General features: G+C 48.6%; 1 protein-coding gene across 5 annotated transcripts in view; it reads left to right on the top strand.

Annotated features, from left to right (window-relative positions):
* Positions 1-14,988, top strand: part of PDE1B (phosphodiesterase 1B) — a 34,069-nt gene that overhangs the window by 15,321 nt on the left and 3,760 nt on the right. For 2 of the 5 annotated variants that reach the window (XM_053557379.1, XM_053557381.1), the window contains 10 exons: positions 8,000-8,113; positions 9,213-9,395; positions 9,601-9,667; positions 9,974-10,090; positions 12,278-12,418; positions 12,825-12,925; positions 13,033-13,158; positions 13,286-13,387; positions 14,343-14,463; positions 14,779-14,860. In XM_053557379.1, the coding sequence (XP_053413354.1) occupies positions 8,000-8,113; positions 9,213-9,395; positions 9,601-9,667; positions 9,974-10,090; positions 12,278-12,418; positions 12,825-12,925; positions 13,033-13,158; positions 13,286-13,387; positions 14,343-14,463; positions 14,779-14,860 (1,154 nt within the window). Of the gene's footprint in view, positions 1-144; positions 166-1,714; positions 2,131-2,246; positions 2,681-7,999; positions 8,114-9,212; positions 9,396-9,600; positions 9,668-9,973; positions 10,091-12,277; positions 12,419-12,824; positions 12,926-13,032; positions 13,159-13,285; positions 13,388-14,342; positions 14,464-14,778; positions 14,861-14,988 lie in introns of those variants that run through there. The other 3 variants (XM_053557384.1, XM_053557382.1, XM_053557380.1) reach the window with 3 other exon arrangements.

Genomic DNA, 14,988 nt, shown 5'->3' with positions numbered 1-14,988 from the left:
CAGAGTGATAAAGTCCAGGCAAAAGTCTTCTGATTTTAACTTGTGTCTCCTTTTTTTTTTTGGATTTAGATGATTTCCTTGGTCCTTTCAATTTCTGAGATTTTGGAGCTTTGAGGTCAGCCAGTTAATCCCTTCTCCAGTACACCTGCCCTCGCCTCTGACTAGGTGTGCTGGGTTTCCTATCCCAACCCCTATTCTTCGGTGCAGGGTGTGGAAAGCTGGGGATGGGCAGAGGAGGAAGGCATTATGCTTGGGCTCCTTTCTGTTTTAAGACTAAACTTAAGTGCTAAAGGAAAATCCATGTTGGACCTTTTCCTGGGATCATCACATTTGTGTCCTGTCTCCAAGGTGACAGTCTCCTTAGCTCAGACATAGATGGTAGGATGTGTGTACATGTGTGAATTTTTTTCTCCAGGAAGGGATGTGGTTGACCAATATTCCTTCTTATTAAAATAGGTAATAATAGGCTAGGGTGAGTGATGTGGCCTATGTATGTGGGGTGAGATGGTGAGCAGTCATTTGTGTAAACCGCTTTGGTTCTATTGGGCAGGAGGTCAGTGGAATGCACCAGACATGCCCTTCGAGGCTTTTCTAGTCTAAGAAATCTCTCTTTCATTACTAGAGTAGCAGGGCCTGGAGTGAGGGGACAAGGTGAGGGAGGGGAGCTGGCCTGGCATTGGTGCTCCAGACTGTGCTACTACCTGCCCCCACTCCCACTCCCATCCCTCCAAGCAAGCATGACTTTTCCTTATTCCCTGGGTGGCATGGCAGTTCAGGGTTTTTGAGACTGGGTCTAGTCCACCCATCATTTCTTTCTTCCTTCCTTTTTTGAGACAGGGGTCTTGCCCTGTCGCTCAGGCTAGAGTGCAGTGGCCCAGTCATAACTCACTGTAATCTAAAACTCCTGAGATCCTCCTGTCTTAGCCTCCCAAGTAGTTGGAACTACAGGCCTCCATCACCACATGGGACTAATTCTTCTTATTTTTTGTAGGGATGGAGTCTTGCTATATTGTCCAGACTTTTCTCCAACTCCTGGCCTCAAGTGATCCTCCTGCCTCTGCCTCCCAAATTGCTGGGATTATATGTGTGAGCCACTGTGTCCAGCCATAATCTTCTCTAAAACACCAATTAGCACGTCGTTGTGGGGAGGGTGGTGGTGGGACACACAGAGGAAAAGATGCAGAGAGAGCAGGTTTCCTTTCTTCCAAAATCTGCAGCCCCTGCTTTATGGCTACCAGGTGTTCAACAGAAAGTAATTTGTATTTAACCTCCATTCCTCTTGTTGCTGTTGAAGCCCACTTCCGCTTATCCCAGTACTCGGTGGAGCTGAGAAACAGCAGGTTCCCAAACTTCATTTGTTTATAATCTTTCAAGGCTTTGGCACAGTGTGACAAGGTATTTTACTTTCTCCCTGCTTTTGAGGGGTTGAGGTAAGGAGGAAGACTTTCCGTTATAAAATCCTAGCTCTTGACCTGTGTCTTCTCTTTTCCCTATCTCCTGTCACACTTCTCACTAATCTCCTTTCCCCATTGTTGCATCACGCCCCGGCCTTAGACCTAGATCTAGGCAGTCCTAGAAGCCCGGGACCCTTCACTGGATGCGTTTGGCTTCACCCGCAATCTCACCTTCTTAGCCCCGCCGAACCCCTCAGCTGACCAATCGCAGCGCCAGTGTTCTTGTCTTGGTGATGTCACCTCACAGCCAATCAGGATGCCGGCTGAGGCTGTGTGCTCACAGCCACTTGGCGTTGCAGAGGCCGGGTGCTCGTCCCCAACGAGCTAACACAACCAGAAGAGGGAGTCCTGGTCCCTCCGTCCCTCCTGAGTGCTTCTCATCACTTCTCCTCTGCCTCTGAACTGGATTGATCTCTAGTTAATTTATGATTAGTCCCCAAAGTCCGTTTTATTGAGAAAACTGGGCCTGGGAGTGTTAAAATAATTTGCTCAACCTCTTGGCTTCTTTGAGCAAATTCTCCTGACTTTTATTCACTGCTTGAAGGTGGGAGGCCCTGCCCTGCCCGTTGAGCCGGCCTCTGGATTAGGATCCCTTGAGTCCTCCCTTCAGCAAGCTCCTCCTCTGTGGTTTCTAATTCTCTGTGGGAAGGTCGCCCTCCTGTCTTGCTTCTATCAGGTGGGTTAAAGCTCATTTAACCAAAAAAGACCCTGAGAGGAAGTTGAATCTGCTCAGCCCCTCTGTGGGGGAGGGCTCTGGCAGTCTTTTCTCTTGCCACTACAGACTTCTCTCCGTGACAGATTCAGGATGGTTCTCTGTCCCTAAACCCTTTTCTCAAAGAGGAGCCCCACCTTCTTAGAGCAAGGGGCTGGCCTGAGCTATTTATGTCCTTTCTGGGATTCTTCTGAGAACAGATTCTTGCTTTCACTCTGATGCAGATGTGAAACTTTTTCCCCTGCAGCCTCTCACCGAGTTCTGCAGGCTGGTCTCTGCCTCATCACTCTCTTCCTCCTCCAGCCAGGCTCCTCCCCAGAGTTCTCTCTGGTCAGTCGCTCAGTTCTTCTGGGACCTGGAGAAGGAAGTCAGGGGCCACGGAGGGAGTTGTTCCCCCCTTGGGGGCCCTGGGGCCCCGGGGTCAGCATTTTGATACTCTGAAGTAGGAAACTTTGGTTCCCATGGCAAACCCTGTTCCTGTTCAGAGGATCTATCTCCAGGGCCCCATCTTCAGGTAGGTGCTGGGGATGAGAAAAGAGGCAGCAAGGAGGAGGAGGACAGGCTGCTTGTGGAGCCCCCAGTTATAGTTCTGTGGAGGAGAGGGATCAAGCCCTGACCGTCCCCATGTATTGTGAGTGTGTGCCACCTTCTCCACCTTTTACTCCATCTAGCTTGCCCTTCACCTGTCCCCACCCCTCATCTCCCTTTCCTGTTTATCGCTTCCTCTTGACTATGCTGGGGAACTTAGCAGTGTTCCCCCCTGCTTTCTCTCCTTCCTGACCCATAGCATGCTTAGGACCTCACTCACATCTCCTTAAAATTTCCTCATCTTGTCTTAAGAACCTAAACTGGAAATAAAATTTTCATGACTCTCAGCCCTGGCTTGAGGTGGCCTTGTCTTAAGCTGCCTACTTATGGTGATCTTTTCCAGAGCACGGGTGCTGGAAGTAATGGAAGCAGGCTTTGGAAATCCCCAGAACATCAGCCATGTGGTGACCCAAAGAAATTGATTGATAGAAATGGCTAGGGAAGCTGAGCTCTTTGGGGGGTGTTTGGGTTATTACTGTGAGAAGTCTTTGCTTCCAGGCAATAGCTAGGAGAGACTGGGGCTCTCCATGGGTCAGAATCTGGGGCTTTTCTGATAGTGTAGGGACTGAGGGTAAAAGAGAACAAAGCGGTGGTGAAACAGGGGTATGGATAGAAGTGGAAGGAGTGTTGGGGGACATTTTCCTAGGTGCTGGATGAAGACTGGACAAGGTTGAGCATCTTGTCCTTCAGGGAAAGGGACCATTCCATACCAGACTCTGAGTGCTGAACAAGAGGGGTTAGATTAAGATTAATGTGGGTGAGGCAGAGAGATTTCTTGCAGAAGAGCAGTAAGGTGAGGACTTAGGGTGAGTCTGGGGACATTATAACTCTGAGGAACTTTAGAATAGAAAGGTGTCTGCTAGGCCAGAAAGTATGGTGTGTATGGGGAGGGGGGAGGGGAGAGGTTATTTGGTTTCAGGAGGGTGCAATTCAGTACCTGCATAATTTCAGCTGTCTGAAATTTTTTTTTGTTGTTTTTTTTGAAACAGAGTCTCACTCTGTTGCCCAGGCTAGAGTGCTGTGGTATCAGCCTAGCTGACAACCTCCAACTCCTGGGTCCAAGTGGTCCTTCTGCCTTAGCTTCCTAAATAGCTGGGACTATAGGCACCCGCCACAACACCTGCTAATATTTCTATTTTTAGTAGAGACAGGGTGTTGCTCTTGCTCAGGCTGGTCTCCAGCTCCCAAGCTCATGATATCCTCTGTTTCACCCTCCCAGGGTGCCAGGAGGACAGGCAAGAGCCACTGCATCCGACCTCTGAACTCTTCATTTGTCAAATTTATTTATTTACTCTTTAATCTGTCTCTCCTTACATTTTCCTTATGGTGTCTGGATCATGTTTGATTCAGATTTCAACAGAAGCTAGACAAGAGCTCCTGGACGAGATCTAGAGGTGAGGGAAGGAGAAACTTGGAAAGTGGCATGTGTTGACAGTCAACGCATGACCTTACTCTTTTCTTCAGACTTGCCAGAAACCCTGGCTTAGAAATCTCAGTTGTGAGCTCTGGGAGATAGTCTCACACCTGATCCATCTTCCCCCTTCCTTTTGTTTATTTAATGAACTTTCACTGAGCAGGTACTATGTGCTTTGAGGATGGCAGCTCTGTGTGCTTTGCAGATAACACAAGTCACTGTCCGTATCATCAGGACACTCACAGTTTCCTATGGACCGACTGTCACAGACAGTTGATTAAGGTTGGACTGACTGAGACTAAAGAAGCTGTGGTAGAACGGCTTCCGGCTTCTCTCCAAGCTAATTGCATGACTGGCCTTGTTTGGCCCGAATACCTTCGCTGTTTGGGAACACAGTTAGCTTCCATTAGCTTGAATTGTAGGCCTGACTCACCTGCCTGAGATTGACAAGTTGTGTGACTGTGGAGAAATTGCTTAACATGCTTCCTAAGGTGATTGTGAGGGTCAAAATGAGGTTGTAATTGTAGGAGAAAGACCACTGTCATTATCATTTTCCTATTTCCTGTTAGGAGGCTTCCTAATTACCAGCCTCCATCCAAACTAGACGCATTCTTCTCTACCTGGACTTGGGAGAGAGAAGGCTCTTGTTGGATTTGAAGGAGTGTGGTATGAGCTGGGTAGGATGATGTCCATCAGTTCCTCTTCCAGTTATATTTATGGAGACCTTTTGCATGTGCCAGGCCTTTTGTATATGTTATTTCATTTAATCCTCTTACTCTTAGCCATGTGGGACTGATTTATTATTATCCTCTGTTTTATAGATGAGCAAATTCAATCTCTAAAGATTCTCAAACCTTAGTGTATATTAGAATCATCTGGGATATTTGTTATAAATGCAAATTGCTGGACTATATTCTTAGAAATTCTGGTTCAGGGCGGCGCCTGTGGCTCAATCGGTAAGGTGCAGGCCCCATATACGGAGGGTGGCGGGTTCAAACCTGGCCCCGGCCAAACTGCAACCAAAAAATAGCCGGGCGTTGCGGCGGGCGCCTGTAGTCCCAGCTACTTGGGAGGCTGAGGCAGGAGAATCGCTTAAGCCCAGGAGTTGGAGGTTGCTGTGAGCTGTGTGAGGCCACGGCACTCTACTGAGGGCCATAAAGTGAGACTCTGTCTCTACAAAAAAAAAAAAAAAACAAACAAAAAAGAAATTCTGGTTCAGCAGGTATGAAGTGAGGCCTATTTTAAACATGGGTGATTCTGATGCTGGTGGTCTACAGGCCACATTTTAATAAATACTGATTAAGAGTTATTGTCTTGCCCAAGGGCTTACAAATAGAAAGTGATAGCCTTGAACTCAGGATTCCTGCCTCCCAGACCTCTCTGCTCCTTGGTATACCTCCTTGACTGCCTCCTGAGCCTTGGTTTCTACATAGTAAATGGAGATAGCAATTCCTTCTCCTGCTCCCTCTCTCATAGGCCCATTGTGAGGATAAAATGAGATAATGTAGGAGAAAGTGCTTTTTAAAATGTAGAGCTGGCAGCATTGTTAGTGACTATGCAAACACATGCAAATGAGCATCTGTAGGCGTGGCTGTTCACTTTGGGAGCCTCTGCTGGGATGTTTCAGGAGGTGAATCCAGAAAGAAACTGGAAGAACTGCTAGGGGTGTGGTGGCTCATGCTTGTAATGCTAGCACTCTGAGAGGCTGAGGCAGGTGGCTTGCTTGAGCTCAGGAGTTTGAGACCAGCCTCAACAAGAGTGAAACCCTGTCTCTACTAAAAATAGAAAAACTAGCTAGGTATAGTGGTGGGTGCCTGTAGTCCCAACTAGTCAGAAGACTGAGGTAAGGGGATATCCAGCCCTTTTCCTCAGTCTCCTTTTTGAGGTTGCTGTGAGCTATGATACTATGGCACTCTATCTGCATTCTACCTGGGGGACAGAGTGAAACTCTGTCTCAAAAAGAAAGAAAGAAAGAAACTGGAAGAACTTCGGTGATTGGCATTGACCCTTGGGGGAGGGAGTTTTTGGTTCTAAAAACAGCTGAAAGAATCAGAAGCCTGGAGTGGGAATCTGGGGAGAGATGAGACCATAGGTAGCAGACGAGGCCTTTCTTCCTTTCTGGGTTGGGTGTCCCTGAAATCAAGAGCCCCTAGTCAATGGGACAGATGAAGAGAGGGTAGCCCTGGTTTGTGCCTGGGCCCTGCAGGCAGAGTGTACCTCTTTGTTCTGACATCTCTGGGTGGGTACTCTGGGAAATACTGGCTCCTGGCCCCTTTCCAGCTCATTTGGCTGGGAAAGACTTTTATGATGTGTTGCCTGTGTTCCTCCTCCCTAATGAAGCTGAAGCTGGGGCTGAGCTTTGCTAAAACTGTCCTCCTCTTTCTTGTTAAACAACCTGCTGTTTCCACATGGAGACAGTACAGCAGGAAGGCTGGAAGTGAAATTTGGAGATAGCCCACTGAGGAGGCTGAAGTGCCATCCTCCAACTTCTTTGCCACGTTCCCTTCTGCCCCATTTGCTCTCTGACATGTCAGCCAGGACTGCTGGGCCCCGAGGTTAGAGAGTTGGCTTGTGATGCTTCCTGGGACTGGCTATTTTGGGCACCCCTATTCCAAAACTGTGGAGACCCTGGGATTCTGGACCTGCTTCTGTTTAGGAACGCCATTGTTCTCCCTCCTGCGGCATCTCTCAGAATTGATGCTAATTCCAGCCTGCGCGCACTGACTCATTCTCTTTCCTCCCTTACTCATAGGGTGACCTTGGGTTTCTGAAGCCCCTCTTTGTGGGGAATTGTACTGGCCAGTATTTTATCACCATGTCAGCTTTAGAAGGGGTAGGGCAGGGCTAGGAGAAGAGAAGAGGGAATGTCTAATTGCTTTCATTCAAATCACTAAAGTCAGAGAGCTTTGTTTGCTTTGTAGCTGCTGGGGCTGGATTCTTCAGACTTCTAAGAAGCCTCCTCCCAGTTAATCACCGACCCCCCAGACTTGATAAGTGTAAAACATGAGGGGATTGTCCTTTCAGGCAAAGCATCCAGTGAGATTCCTGGTCCAACCCCACTGATTTTGCCCTGGGAAAACTTGGGCTGGGACAGAGGCAAGGGGGTGGGTACAGTAACCCTGCCAGAGGTTCCCTCTGGTGCAAGACTGGGGAGGCAGGGGTTAATGCAGCTTTGTCCTGGTTGATAGATTCTAGAATCATAATCCATTAGCTCTGCCTGCATGAGTGAGGCCAGGCGAAAGCATTCAGATTGGTCTTTGTTCTGTGCTTTTGCCATCCCAGCCAGGCACAGAGGGGCTTTGGGCATGTACCCCTCTCCCCCAACCCCCTTACCCCAGGGAAATAATGAAAGAATCATGGGGGCTGTTTTGATTGCTATTGACCCCAAAGACCTCTCTCATGCAGGAAAGAAGCAGTTTTAGCTCTTGATTATTCAGGCTATGAAACAGATCAACCCCAAAACATCACTCTAGAGTCTTATACCTGCCTGATTCTGGCTAGAGCCTGGCCGTTTAAACAAGAGTTTGAAGAAAACACTGGCTAAAATAAGGGTGTTGAGAGGTCACGTGGCAGAGTCAGGAAAACCTGGCGTCAAACGTTAGGGATAGATACACATAATACAGACAGTGGCAATAACCTGAGATCAATAAAAAAACAACTAAAACCCTCCAAACACACACATTAGCTGCTTTTCATACTGATGTTAGAATTATTTACTATTTACGGAAGGCGGATGTTTCTGTAGAAGGTGCTGTGTTAGAGGGTGTGCTGTTCTCACGACAAGGCAGGATATTCTCACCTAAGCAAGTTATCTGTGCCCGTTCCCTGCAGGCTGCGCTACATGGTGAAGCAGTTGGAGAATGGGGAAGTCAACATCGAGGAGCTGAAGAAAAACCTGGAGTACACAGCTTCTCTGCTGGAGGCTGTCTATATAGATGAGACACGGTGAGAGAGACCTACAGCTATCAGATGGAAACACAGAGCTCCCGAGAGGGGAGAAGACAGAGAGCTGGAGCTAGGACATGCAACAGGGACAGGAAGAAAAAGAGGGGCCGATATATAGAAAGAGCTCCAGGAGATACAGGCAGAGATCAAGAGGCAGAGGAATAGACCCAGAGATGCAGTGACAGACAAACACAGATACAGAGAAGGAGGGCAGACTGTTTTGGGGTTGGAAGGGGCCTTAATGATCCTCTAGGCCTAACCTTCCAGGTGTGGAATACTTCTAGATCTGTTCCACCTGATGTAGGAGCTACTGACTGTAGGTGGCTGTTGAGCACTTGAAACCCCACAAGAATGGATCGAAATGTGTATGTAAAATACATGCTGATATCAAAGACTTAGAAAAAGAATGTAGGGCGGTGCCTGTGGCTCGAGGAGTAGGAGTAGGGCGCCGGTCCCACATGCCGGAGGTGGCAGGTTCAAACCTAGCCCCGGCCAAAAACCAAAAAAAAAAAAAAAAAAGTAAAATATCTCGTTAATGTATTTTATACTAATTCCATCTTGAAATGATAAAATTTTGGTGATCTTAGGTAAATAAAATTTATCATGAAAATAAATTTCACCTATTTCTTTTCTTTTTTTTTTGCAGTTTTTGGCCAGGGCTGGGTTTGAACCCACCACCTCCGGTATATGGGGCCGGCGCCCTACTCCTTTGAGCCACAGGCGCCACCCAAATTTTACTTATTTCTTATAACCTTTTTAATGTGGCTCCTAGACAATTTAAAATTTCATATATACGTGGCTTGCATTTTATTTCTGTTGGGAAGCGCTGCTACACAGCATTCCTGAAAGATGGTGTTCCATTGCCTGCTTGGACACTTCCACAGCTGGGATGCTCACTACCTCATATGGTGACCTGTTTCATTGGTACTGGGGATGTTACATAGAGATATAGAAATACAAAGATACAGAAAAAGGAAGAAAAGGGAGGGTTGGAGACAGCTGCATGAGAATTAATGAGTGTGGGTGACTGGATGCAGGGTCTCTAGGCTGAGGAAGAACTTGCTATCTTTCCTCTGTGATTCCCGTTCTGGGGTCTCAGGCAAATCTTGGACACGGAGGATGAGCTGCAAGAGCTGCGGTCAGATGCTGTGCCTTCAGAGGTGCGAGACTGGCTGGCCTCCACGTTCACCCAGCAGACCCGGGCCAAAGGCCGCCGAGCAGAGGAGAAGCCCAAGTTCCGGAGCATTGTGCATGCTGTGCAGGCTGGGATCTTCGTGGAACGGTGAGGGTTGCCCACATTCAGGCTCTCTCTGCCTCTAACTATGCCCCTTTTTCCCAGCCAGCTGTTCTTCCATGACCACCCCCTCCCCCCACAGCCGTATGATCCTAAGAGTCTATGACACAGTCCCAGAACCCCACCTGGCCAGACCCCCACACCTCAGACCTTTGTACTGGGGTTTCTTATCTTCTTCTTTATTCTCCCTTAGGATGTTCCGGAGGACATATACCTCTGTGGGCCCCACCTATTCTACTGCAGTACTCAATTGTCTCAAGGTGATTCCTGGGTTTTGGGGAAAGAGAAGATTGGGGGATGGAATAGCTTTTAGGACTTCTAGACTGTGGCATAATTTTTGCCTTTCCCTTTAACTGTCCCAAGTTTGTCGAAACAACTTTTGGCCCCTCCATAGGCAAAATCCCTGCCACTTTGTCTCTCCCTCTATCTGAGTAAAAGAGGCCCACTTTACTGCCTTGTTGTTTTCCTGCTTTATAAGTCTCTAAACTCATTGGAAAGTTCTCCTTGAAGTCTAACTGTAATCCTTGCTGCTGCAGGAAGCAAACTAGTCTGCTATTTCTCTACAGAACCTGGACCTCTGGTGCTTTGATGTCTTTTCCTTGAACCGAGCAGCAGATGACCATGCCCTGAGGACCATCGTTTTTGAGTTGCTGACTCGGCATAACCTCATCAGCCGATTCAAGGTTGGGCAGCATTTTACTTCTGCCTCCAGGCGGGATTCTCCACTGCTCTCATTCTTGTTCTAAAAGATTCCCAGCAATCTTTTAGATTCCCTTGGTTCCTTGCTCAGTCTCAACGTCAGAGAAGTCTCCCCATGCTCATCCCAAGTCTAGCCTTTATTTTACTTACTACTGTCCCAGCCTGAGATGATCTTGCTCTGAGACCGTGTAGCCTGGGATTCTGCTCTCTCCCCCTTTGCTTCCCCGCCACCAACTTATCTTCTCCAGGCTGGCTTGCAGACTTCCCCTTTCAGCTGTTCTGCCTCCTGCCTGTAAATACCAGAGGCCTAGAGTCCAGATGCTGTCAGCAGTGCCCTCTGGGACTACAGTGTCTGTGTTTGTTTCCTGCAAGGAGGGAAGGGAAACAGAATTCCTCCCACCCCCGCTTTAGTCTCTGTGCAGGGAATTTTGTAGAGGGGATCAGCTCTTGGCAGGGCTGGGAGGGTGTGTGGACTCCATTTGTTCTTCAGCTTGGCTGTCCAGGAAGAATAATATGGGATTAAAGTCTTCTGCGGATCCTGTAATAATAGGGACTATCTTTGGGGAGGGAATAAGGGAAGAAAAAACACTTTCACATAAAAAACTACAAGTGGAGGCTGAGGGGTGTTGCAGGGTCCTCATGAGGACATTTGGTCAGCACTTGGGAGCAGCAGCAGATGTTAGAGATGGAAGGAAATGTGTGTTTTGAGGGCCTGAAGAGGGGGCAGTCAAAGGCATCCAGTTGGAGGGTCCCTGCCCAGGCTGTTTGGGGAGGCCATCCCACCCATCCCCTTTTTCCCCTTCACAGACTGTTTTGCGTGTGAACCTTTCCTCCATCTGAGATACCTCCAGTGAAGAGTTTTCCAAACTTCCCTGAGATGCTCAGCTGGGACTTTCTTTAGTGTCTTCCTGAGCCCTGTCCCGTGCAGTTCCACTTTCTTCCTTTCAATTCTGCCCTCTCCAGGACAAAGAATAGCACAGTTCTCTTTTTCCCTGAGACTTTTCCCAGCTCACATGTCTCCAAACTGGTGTTCACATTTCGGACACTGGCTTCTCCCAAACTCTACTTTCCTACCCGAGGGGACCGTGTTGGGTTTGGGCCAGGCGCAGTCTGCCTTGCTCCCAGGCAGTTAGAGGAAGAGAGGTGCTAATGGCTTTGGTTTCCTCCCATGGTAGTGACCCCAGTTGATCTGCCCTCCTGAAACCCCACATAACTCTTCTTGGGCACCTAGCCTCTCCTCTGCTCCTCCCTTTCCCTTCCTTTCTCTCTAGGGACACCATGGCAACGCAATAGCAAGGGCAGTTGTCATGGAAACAGTCCTTTAAAATTCCCTGAATTTGGGGCACAGCCCTCCAGGGGTGCGGGTGGAAGATGTCAGGGTCTGACTGACTAGTGGCATCTTCTGTGCCTCTTGTCACTCTATTGCTCATCTCTACAGAAGCTTCCTGAGTCCTGACCTTGGGCCCCTGTCAGCCTTAGGAGATTCAGGGGCAGGTGAAGACACCAGACGTGCCCTCTGGGAGCCTTGGTGCTTTTGAAGGGCACAGACATAAACAAGCATATACAGAGATATATGGATACAAGCACTTGTATACAGAGATGGGGACACAATTGAGTCCTGCTGGTTGTGTGTGTGTGTGGTGGGGCTTGGGGTGTGGGGTGTGCTGACGTATGTGAAGAGAAGTGATGACAGAGGCTTCTCCAAGGAGAGGTGGCCCACCTCTGCCTGGAAGGGCTCTCTCTGGATCAGCTTATTCTTTCCCCTGCTCTTGAGCCCTTTTCCATGGTTTTGGATTTGGGAATGGAGCAGGGAAGTTGGAAGGTAGAAGGGAAGATTTCTTTCCTTTTCTTAAAAATCCAGGGAAATAATAATAATTACAGCTATTCTTTAGAGAGCACTTATGAAGTACCTTGTACTTATCTCATTAAATTGCAGGTAGGTGGTATTATCTTCATTCTGCCATTATGTATTTGAGGCACAGAGAGGCACGAAACTTGCCCAAGGTCACACAACCAGCAGGCAGTAGAACCAGCCATGAGCCCAGATTCATCTGACTGCAGAGTCAGTGCTCTGTCCTGACGCAGGCTGCCTCCTGAAGAAAGGCAGGACTGCTGATTGCAGCCCACACTTGCTGCCTCTATATATCTCTGTTTCTTCCTGCCCACTGCAGATTCCCACTGTGTTTTTGATGACTTTTCTGGAGGCCTTGGAGACAGGCTATGGGAAGTACAAGAATCCTTACCACAACCAGATCCACGCCGCTGATGTTACCCAGACAGTCCACTGCTTCTTGCTCCGCACAGGGATGGTGGTAGGTGTCCCGGAGATCACCCTTCTGTGTTCAGGGTCTATGGCTGCAGAACCAGAAGTCTAGACTGTACTTCCATTTCCGTTTTTGTCTCTTTGGTTCTTCATTTATGGCATCTCAAAACCTTTCCAGAGTCAAATTGGATTAACTCAAAAAATTCCTGGGGTGGACCAAAACATTGTGGGCGGTGCTGGGGACACATGCTGGGATGCAGTGGGAATGTTGCCGGGTGGGATGGAGGCAGGTCCTTGGCCATTTGAGGAGCTGAGAAACCTGGCTGCCTTAGCCCAAGAGCTGACCTTGAAGCATGGCAGGGACCTGCTGAGAGTGGTCTATCCTGTGTGTGGAGGTTCCCAGACAGTGACTGGAGGCGATCAGCTTACTTTCCCCCTCTGTCTCTTTCCCCTAGCACTGTCTGTCTGAGATTGAGGTCTTGGCCATTGTCTTTGCTGCAGCCATCCATGATTATGAGCACACAGGAACTACCAACAGCTTCCACATCCAGACCAAGTGAGGGACGGGGATGTGCTAGGGGCAGGAAGAGCCAAGAGGAGGTTGGGGAGGTTCCAGAGTCCCTCTTGCAAGGGGACCCGACTTGATGACCTTTGGTTTTATAGGTCAGAATGTGCCATCCTGTACAATGATCGTTCAGTGCTGGAGAATCACCACATCAGCTCTGTTTTCCGAATGATGCAGGATGACGAGATGAACATTTTCATTAACCTCACCAGGGATGAATTTGTGTGAGCAGAAGCCAGCATCTGGCCTCTCGAAGAGACTCCCTTACCTCAATTCCATTTTTCCACTTTGTGGAGCTCCTGTCCTACAATGCTGAGGGGGCTGATCACTTGCCTTTTCCTGTTCATTCAGAGAGCTGAGGGCCCTGGTCATCGAGATGGTGTTGGCCACAGACATGTCCTGCCATTTTCAGCAAGTGAAATCCATGAAGACGGCCTTGCAGCAGCTGGAGAGGTGGCTTCTGGTGGGGTGTGGCTGGGGCCAGGCCAGAGGGAAGGGTGTGGGAGCTGGGAGTTGTACCCAGGGGGAGTTGGTGTGTCAGGTCTTTATGTGGATGTAGAGACACTCCTGGCTCCAGGTGTCTGAGTGTGTCTCTGGGTAAGTGTGTCTTTGGGCAGGAGTCTGAAATGGGGGTTCTCGGCACAGCTTCAGGCTAGGCTCACTCCAGATTGTTGGGAAATTCATTCAATGCTTTTGGACTCCAGTTTTGTTATCTGTGAAACGGTGAAAATGATATGCCTCCCTGCACAACAGCTTGTCCCCAGTTCCTACTCTGACAGGGCTATTGGGAGAGTCATGTGAGGCAGAAAAGAAAAAACAGCACAGAACAAATGCCGTGATTGCACATAATGTTGTTTAAAAGTGGGTGGGAGCATTAAATGTGTAAGTGAGAACAGACGGAGTCCACATGTGTCCTGAAGGTGTATATTCATCTCTGTGGATGATGCCTGTGTGGGGGAGAATGCTGTGTCATTGTTGGGGGGCATAATTATAATAACTATTATTATTATAAATAATATCTACTGAATAGTTATGTGCCAGACGCTCACCTAAATACTTAGGTATTGTATGTCATTAAATTCTCAGAACAACTCAGAATCGGTAGTGTTGTTGTTTCCATTTTAGGGTTGAAGAAAATGAAATACGAAAATTTTAAGCAACTTGCTGGGATTTGAACCTAGGCCTTTTGATTCTGAGAGCCTGGGTTCTCAGCTACTAGCCTGTGCTGCTACCTATATATATGTGTGTGTTTGGGGGTATGAGGGTGCAGCTCTGGCATGTGTGAAGTTATGTGGAAGGAGATGCTCGTGTGAGTCTGAGAGGGTGCGTGATGGGAAGTTAGGAAACAGTCCAGGTTTCCTTTCCTGAAAAGATCAATCTCCTCTCCCTTGCCACCTGCCCCAACCAGGATTGACAAGTCCAAGGCCCTATCTCTACTGCTCCATGCTGCTGACATCAGCCATCCAACCAAGCAGTGGTCAGTCCACAGTCGCTGGACCAAGGCTCTCATGGAGGAATTCTTCCGCCAGGTAGTGTGGCCTCCTTGCCCACCCACTGCCCCTGGGAGCCTGCTCTCCCCTTTTGCCCTCTAAATTTCTCTACTCCAACTGCAGATCTTCATTTAGCCACTCGTAGCTTTTGACCTGATCCCAAACCTGTGGGATGAAATCTCATCCTGAAAGCTTAACAATAGTTGCATCCATCTGCATCACTCATTCCCAGGTCAAAGGCACAGAAATTCCTCCCCTCCTTCAACTGCCCCCTCCCACCTCTCACTGCACCCCAGATCTGGTAGGTCTGAGGTATTCTCTCCAGCTTTCTCACCCTATCCTCTCTCGCCCCAGGGTGACAAGGAAGCAGAGCTGGGCCTGCCCTTTTCTCCTCTCTGTGACCGCACTTCCACTCTGGTGGCACAGTCCCAGATTGGTGAGTGTCCTTTCCTGCAGGGAGGAGAGGACTGGGCAGGGGAAAGGTTGCAGCAGTCTGGATCTGGGCAGGATAACTCTAAGTCCCCACCCCGCAAGCCATTCTTCCTATATAGGCAAACCTGCTGT

Source organism: Nycticebus coucang, chromosome 12 (assembly GCF_027406575.1).
Source record: "Nycticebus coucang isolate mNycCou1 chromosome 12, mNycCou1.pri, whole genome shotgun sequence".
Taxonomy (NCBI): Eukaryota; Metazoa; Chordata; class Mammalia; order Primates; family Lorisidae; genus Nycticebus; species Nycticebus coucang.
The sequence above is the reverse complement of the archived record's forward strand: the minus strand, read 5'-3'. Positions and strand labels throughout refer to the sequence as shown.